Raw genomic sequence first — 7,450 nt, 5'->3', positions numbered from 1 at the left:
ATCTTCAGAAACTGTATGAAGTTTAAAAGAATTGTGAGCAGGATTTCTGTCTTTGTAAAACGATTTAAAAATGTTAGATGCTGTATTAAATAGATTTGGAGCAGTAGGAAGCTTATCAACTAGTACTGAAGCAACAGTTGTGAAAAAATAGTTAAAATGATTGGCTATTGTTTTAGCTTCAAAACATAGGTTGCCCTCTACATTTAAAACAACATTGGGTGAGGATTTACTATTATTGCTATGACCTAACGATTTTAAGTGAGACCACAGACTTTTAGGATTGTGTTTGTTTTCTTCTAATTGATCACAAATATATTCTGCCTTTGCTTTCTTCACATACCTTTGGACTTTATTTCTATATGAACAAAACTTTTGAAAAAATTCCTTATTATTAGTTTTTTTTTAATTTGTACATAAAATAGTCCCTAATTTTAATTAGTTCTAAAATATCGGAATCCATCCATGGCTCTGTTCTCTGCTTTAAACGAACTTCTTTGGTTGGAGCTACACTATTCAAAACTGTCAAAAATTTGTATTTGAAAAATAACCAAGATTCTTGTACGGTGTCAGCAGTAAACATAGAATTCCAATCACAAGTGTTCAGTTTGTTAATAAAATCTTCCACAGTATAGTTTTTCATACACCGAACGAGAACTGTGTTATGCTTACTTATTTTTTCTTTGCTAGTTTTTCTTGTACAATATACTGGGAAATGGTCACTAAGATTTATGGGTAAAGTACCATATTGTGAAACTTTATTACTTTGATTACACAAGATATGATCTAAAATTGATGAAGTTGTTTCAGTTATTCTAGTAGGATGAGCAATCATTTGTTGTAGGTTAAAAATGTCTAATAAAAGTGCATATTTTTTAAACAGTGAACACATTTTGTTTTTAAAACAAATATTTAAATCACCTAAAATAAACCATTCAAAATCAGATCGTAAATTCGATAAAATGTTTTCTAAATGTTCCGTAAAATCCTTTTGATTCGGAGGCCGGTAGCAAGAACAAATCAGAATAGGTTTAGTTTTTACAAGATGTATCTTGTATCAGTGACTTTATAGCTCGTCAGCTGGGTATATCCGACCACAGCGTCTTTGAAATAATTTTTCCGAGAAGTGTGTCGTTGCGTTCTAGAAACAGATAGCTAGCAAAAGTCGGTCCAGGGTGTGTCGTAGATATAGACGAACCTAAAGTTAAAAAAAAGAAAGTATCATATAGGATGATGACAATAATAATCATTGGTATCACACATTTCAAAATTGACATTATGTCAATAGTTTAAAATCATAAAATTGCAAACACAATTGAAAATAATTTTTGTTCTCAAAAAACGTAAATTTTAGGCGCCTCACTGAATATTTCCCGATTCTAATTATCCATGCTTAGAGTTTTGGGAACCAATGCATGTACATGTACATACATCGATTTTGTATAATATACATTGTGTTGTCCAGAGCCCTCGAACTCAATTGTATACTGGTTTATAACCAAGTTAGTGCTATGTAACCCGTTTAATGTGCTGTATCGGTTGTTCCAACAGTAAAAGGCGCGGTCCGCGCTAACATCAAATTATTAGTCTTTATAGCCCCCACGGTTATTTTACCAAACACATTTATGGTCTCAAGATGGAACAATAAACGATCCTGAAATTATAAGTTGAGTTCATTTGTGCCACGGGTTAACTTCATGCTAATATCAGAGCATGACAGTAAAATAACCGGCTATTGACTAATGATATGTAAACAGGGTGTTCCACATGATGTCATTGCCTAGGATAAGAAAACTGACTGATAAAGGGACGTCTCTCTCAGAATCTCAACTTGAAACCAAGAAACAGAAGTTGTTTAGTGCATGGTCAAAGGTTGACAGTTAAATTAATGACTCTGAGATCTTTGAAGTTAATGTTGTTGCAGATTTTGTTGAAAGACAGTGTAACTTTGATTCAAAGTTAGAACTTTATAGAGAAATCTTTAGAGAAATTACAAATTTCATTATGACACAAAGGTTCGAAAAAGGAGATCAGTGCTTACGAGAACTCGAACAAGGCTATGAGCTTCATATTGAAGAAGCACAAACATTTATAGAAAAACTATTATTGAAACGACAACAGTTGTATGATGATATAACAAAGAACTCACTCGATGATAGGAAAGACGATACACATGAAGATAAATTAGTGAGCACATACGACTCCAGCGTTTTAAAGACTAGGAACATGAAAAGTGTTAGTGTAAAACTACGACTACTGCTTGCTCAGGAAGAAGCGAGAATTGAAAAAAGAAAAACTGAACCTAAATGAAAAAAGAAAGAAAGAAGAAGCCGAGAATGAAAAGCGACAGAGAGCGTTGGACATCGAGTTGAAATTAGTACATGAAAAGCGAGAAATTATAGAACTATGCAACGATGAAGAAGACGTTGCTTTAATCGAGAAAATGATTATCAGAGAAGAAAATCAGCAACCATCCCCGCGACAAGCACCAACAAATGACTTGAAAAACCTGAGTCATTATTTACTTAAGAAAGTTGCTCTGCTCTCCCGCTTCATCAAGTTTGACGACAAACATGAAAATTACCTTACATGGAAAAACACATTTAAAAGTGTGACACAAGAACTTGAAGTGAATTCGTTCGAAGAGTTAGATTTATTGCAGACGTGGTTGGGACCAAAATCGAGCAATCATGCCCGAGCGGTACGCACGTCTAACCATGATCCCACTCGTGCATTAGTCCGGATTTGGTCAGGACTTGAAGACCTGTATGGAAGTCCCGAAATCATTGAACAATCAATCAGAAGGGGGATCGCCAATTTCCCAAGACTCGCCTCAAATAGTAACAGCAAGATGCTGTACGATCTACTAGATATTGTCACAGAAATCGATTCTTTAAAGGACAATCCTGTGTTTAAAATCATGTTTTCGTCCTACGATAGTTCGGTTGGGGTAAAACCATTAGTAAGCAAGTTGCCCCATTTAATGCAGGAAAGGTGGACTATAAAGCTTCAAACTATAAAGCTATACATGATGTAACTTACCCACCTTTCACATATTTTGCTCAGTTTGTGAGAACACAGTGTCGTATTAAGAGTGACCCAAGCTTTCAGATTGACTATACTACTTCATCTACCGGCACAACATCGCAACGTTCTCTAGTCAATGCCAGGTCTATGAAAACTGTATCTAATGACCAAATCTATCGGCATCCAATAGACAAACAACTGGGTTCGAACCTCTTTCCCAGACCGAGTCTGAGATGCCATATACATAAGGCAAACCGTCCTTTGGATGAGTGTAGAGCATATATAAAACAATCTGTTATTGAAAGGAAAAAGTTGGTACATGAGAATAAGCTTTGTTATAAGTGTTTAAGTTCATCTCATAGAGCATACAATTGTAAAGCTGATACAAAATGTATTACTTGTGGTACCAATAAGCACCATATTTTGTTGCATGATACTTTGCAGGTCACTCGGGCATCGGGGAGAATTCACAGTCTACTTCACCAACTCATGGCGGGGAGCCATCTGCTTTACAGCAACAGCAGTTTGATATTGTAGGAGACAAATGCACGAAAATTTGTGGATCTAGCGGCCTTGGTGCACGGTCATGTTCTAAGATAGTTTTGGTGGATGTGTTAAGTAGTTCGAGCCCCTCAAATAGACTAAGAACATACGCTATCCTGGACGACCAAAGTAACAGTTCTCTAGCCCGACCAGAGTTGTTTTCTGGTCTCAACATTGATGGTGTTCCCACTGAGTACTGCTTACGTTCTTGTTCAGGTCTTTCAATGGTGACTTGTCGAAAGGCATTCGACTGTGTTGTACAGAGTGTTGATGGCAGTCAAAGTTACTTACTCCCTTCTTTGTTGGAATGCCCAATTATTCCCAGTTCACGGTGTGAAATCCCTACACCGGATATAGCAGCACACGTCAATCATTTTCAGAGTATTGTTTCAGAGATACCCCCCCTTGATGAAGATGCTGATATTTTGTTGCTTATTGGCAGAGATGTAAGTGCGGCGCATCAGGTTCATAAGCAGCTTACTGGGTCCCTGAAGCACCGTTTGCTCAACGTCTTGGTTAAGGATGGGTGATCGTTGGTCAGGTATGTCTAGGCAAGGTTCATCATTCCGTTGTGGTCAGCTGTTACAGAACACATGTACTTCAAGATGGTAGATCTTCTTTGTTTGAGCCTTGCGACAGTAAACTTGATGTTAAGGAATGTCACTCTTCTAATTCTTATCAGTTCTTCCATTTAAGTCTGGGAGATGTAGGCTCCCTAAAAACAGATCTCAAACTCTTAAGAGAGCATCACTTCTGCATGCATCCCTTTTGAAAGACAAGAAAAAAAACAAGGCCACTTCGTAACCTTTATGGAACAGATCATTGAACGTGGTCATGCTGAATTGGCCCCTCCCATTTCAGACGACACAGACGAATGTTTGTACTTAGCGCTGTTTGGGATTGTACCCCCCCAAGAAACAAGATCAAATTCGTGGCGTATTTGATGCCTACGCCAAAGATCAGGGTGTGTCACCAAACGATGTCTTGCTTCAGGGTCCAGACCTGATAAACAGCCTACTCGTCATTATTTTACGTTTCAGGAAAGACCAGGTGGCTCTTGCAGCGGACAGTCAACAGATGTTTTACAGTAGATGTTAAAGACCGCAACTTTCTGCGTATCTTTTGGGCCCACAACAATAACCCTAGTGAGCATATGGTGGAGTATCGTATGCGAGTACATGTTTTGGGCAACCGGCCATCTCCGGCTGTTGCCAATCTAGGTCGTTTAAATACGCCCCAGGTCAGTGAAAATGAAGTTGGTAGTGATGTGCGGAAATGTGTTTCTTCTGATTTTTATGTCGATGATGGTATCACATCAGTACCTACTCCAGAGAAAGCCATATGGTTGATGAAACAGACACAGAGAGCCCTTGCTTTGAATGGTAATCTGCGTCTACATAAGATAGCTTCCAACAAAGAGACAGTCATTTCTGCATTGCAAGTAGACCTTGCTAAAGATTTAGCAAGTTTAGATTTAACCAAGGATGAGCTCCCTCTTCAAATGTCCCTCGGTCTCACATTGGATCTACGAAAAGATTGTTTTACATTTCAGGTTTCTCACACTGACAAGCCTTTCACACGTCGCGGAGTTCTCTCTGTCGTAAACAGCTTGTATGATCCATTAGGATTTGTTGCCCCTGCTACGACGGTAAATGCATGTTGATAGAAATGACTGTCGTAAATGATGGATGGGACATTCCTTTGCCTGATAAATATCTGAAGCCATGGAAGGAGTGGACAATGTCCTTACAATATTTGGAGCAGCTTCTCATACCTAGGACCTATCTAAGTATTTCACTTAGCCAGTTTTCTCACAATGAATTGCTGGTATTCTCAGATGCTTCGGAAAAGGCAGTTGCGTCAGTGGCATACGTAGTCTCTGGTCAGTCACAGAACACAAGAAAGGTAGGGTTTGTGATAGGAAAAACCAAGGTTGCTCTATCTAGCGGCCACACTATACCACGCCTAGAACTCTGAGCTGCCGTTTTGTCCGAAGAGGTTGTAGGTACCATATGCAGAGAACAAGATGTCTCGATTCACAAGGTCAGGTACTTTACAGACAGTAAAGTAGTTCTCGGTTATATCTGTAATCGTACAAGAAGGTTTCATACATATTTGTCAAATACGGTTCAACGTATTCTGGATTTGTCAGAATCTAGTCAGTGGTTCTATGTCGATACTAAACAAAGCCCAGCTGATGTAGGTACGAGGGGAATGACTGCTTCCCTGAAATGTTTTTCAAAGAAGTCTATTTTCACACTGAACATCCTTTGCTGAACCCGGATGATGACAAGGAAATACGTCCGGAGGTGGTTACCATGGCAACTAATGTCATTACAAATACATGTTAGTTGGGATCTGACAGGTTCAACAGGTTCTCCTCGTTTCTTAGTCTGATGAAGGCCATCTGTTCTCTCAAGCACATTTGTCAGTCTATAAGCATTTCTACTAAGTGTACTGGGTGGCATATGTGTGCTCAATCCTCAAACCGCTCAAGTTTGTTGCAAGCAGAAATACTTATTGTAAAGGAGTACCAAGCTGAATACTTTGAAGACGAGATCATTAACCTCTCTCAAGGCCTTCCTATCAGCTCAAGAAGCTCCTTACTAGCTCTCAACCCATACCTAGACTCTCAAAATGTCCTGCGTGTAGGTGGTAGACTACAGCATTCTGAACTGTCTTCTACAGAAACGAATCCTGTCATTGTACCAAAGAAAAGTCACCTAGAGACTCTTCTTATTAGGAACTTTCATGAGTCCGTACATCACCAGGGTAGACACTTTACAGAAGGTGCCATCAGATTTGGTGGATATTGGATCACAGGTGGAAAACGGCGTGTTTCTTCATATATTTTCTCATGTGTCCCTTGTAGGCGCCTGCGCGGCAAACAACAAAATCAGATGATGGCAGATCTCCCAAGAGATAGAGTCACATATGCTCGACCATTAAGCTATGTTGGAGTGGATGTCTTTGGCCCTTGGTCCATCGTGAGCATAAAGACTAGAGGAGGCCAGGCCTCCAGTAAGCGGTTGGGAGTCTTTTTCACTTGTTTAAGCATTAGGGCCATTCACATTGAACTAATAGAAGAAATTAGTTCTAGTGAATTCATTAATGCCCTGAGACGATTTGTCTCGATCCGCGGTCAAGTGGTTGAAATTAGATATGATCGAGGTACAAATTTTATAGGAGCCACGGAAAACTTAAACATACGAGCAGTGTCTGTTGAAGACGGTCCTGTACGTTCCTACCTTCAGCAGCAAAAGGTGTCCTGGGAATTTAACCCTCCACATGCATCCCACATGGGTTGCGTGTGGGAAAAGATGATTGGGGTGGTTCGGAGAATTCTAGATAGTTTGTTGATGCAACATGGACAGAAAAACCTGACACATGACGTTTTGCTAACCTTCACGGCCGAAGTGTCAGCTATTGTTAATGGACGCCCCCTTATTCCCGTGTCTTCCGATGGTGAAGCGCCTGAGGATCCTCAGCCCAGCCACCTTGTTGACGCATAAGTCCGAACCTCTTCCGCCCTTGGCAAAACCTCTTAATCTCAAAGATTTATACAGGTCTGAATGGAAACGAGTTCAAGTTCTTGCTGATATGTTTTGGGCTAGGTGGGGTTCAGAGTTTCTGTCTTCTCTTTAAAAGAGGTGTAAATGGCAATCTCCTCAGCACAATCTGAAGGAAGATGATGTGGTGTTAATGCAAGACACTGTGAGTAGGAATATGTGGCCCTTAGCCACAGTTTCGCAGGTGTTCCTAGCTCTGATGAAAAAGTACGTAGTGTCAAGGTCAAGGTCATTCGAGAAGGGAAGCCTGTCTTTCTCACCCGACCCATGTCTGAGCTAGTTTTACTTGTAAGTGAGTTCTTTTGAGAATATGG

The 7,450-nt window shown here is 39.8% G+C and overlaps 1 protein-coding gene across 1 annotated transcript; it reads left to right on the top strand.

Annotated features, from left to right (window-relative positions):
* The first annotated feature begins 6,035 nt into the window (after positions 1-6,035).
* LOC127854664 (uncharacterized) lies at positions 6,036-7,079 on the top strand. The gene has a single exon (XM_052389725.1). The coding sequence runs from the start codon at positions 6,036-6,038 to the stop codon at positions 7,077-7,079; it is 1,044 nt and encodes a 347-aa protein (XP_052245685.1).
* The last annotated feature ends 371 nt before the right edge of the window (positions 7,080-7,450 follow it).

The sequence above is a fragment of the Dreissena polymorpha genome, chromosome 13 (assembly GCF_020536995.1).
Source record: "Dreissena polymorpha isolate Duluth1 chromosome 13, UMN_Dpol_1.0, whole genome shotgun sequence".
Taxonomy (NCBI): domain Eukaryota; kingdom Metazoa; phylum Mollusca; class Bivalvia; order Myida; family Dreissenidae; genus Dreissena; species Dreissena polymorpha.
This window is presented reverse-complemented; position numbering and strand designations above follow the sequence as displayed.

What these genes read in the sequence shown, in the direction of transcription:
- LOC127854664 (XM_052389725.1), top strand. Translation starts at nt 6,036, where the DNA reads ATGTGTGCTCAATCCTCAAACCGCTCAAGTTTGTTGCAAGCAGAAATA.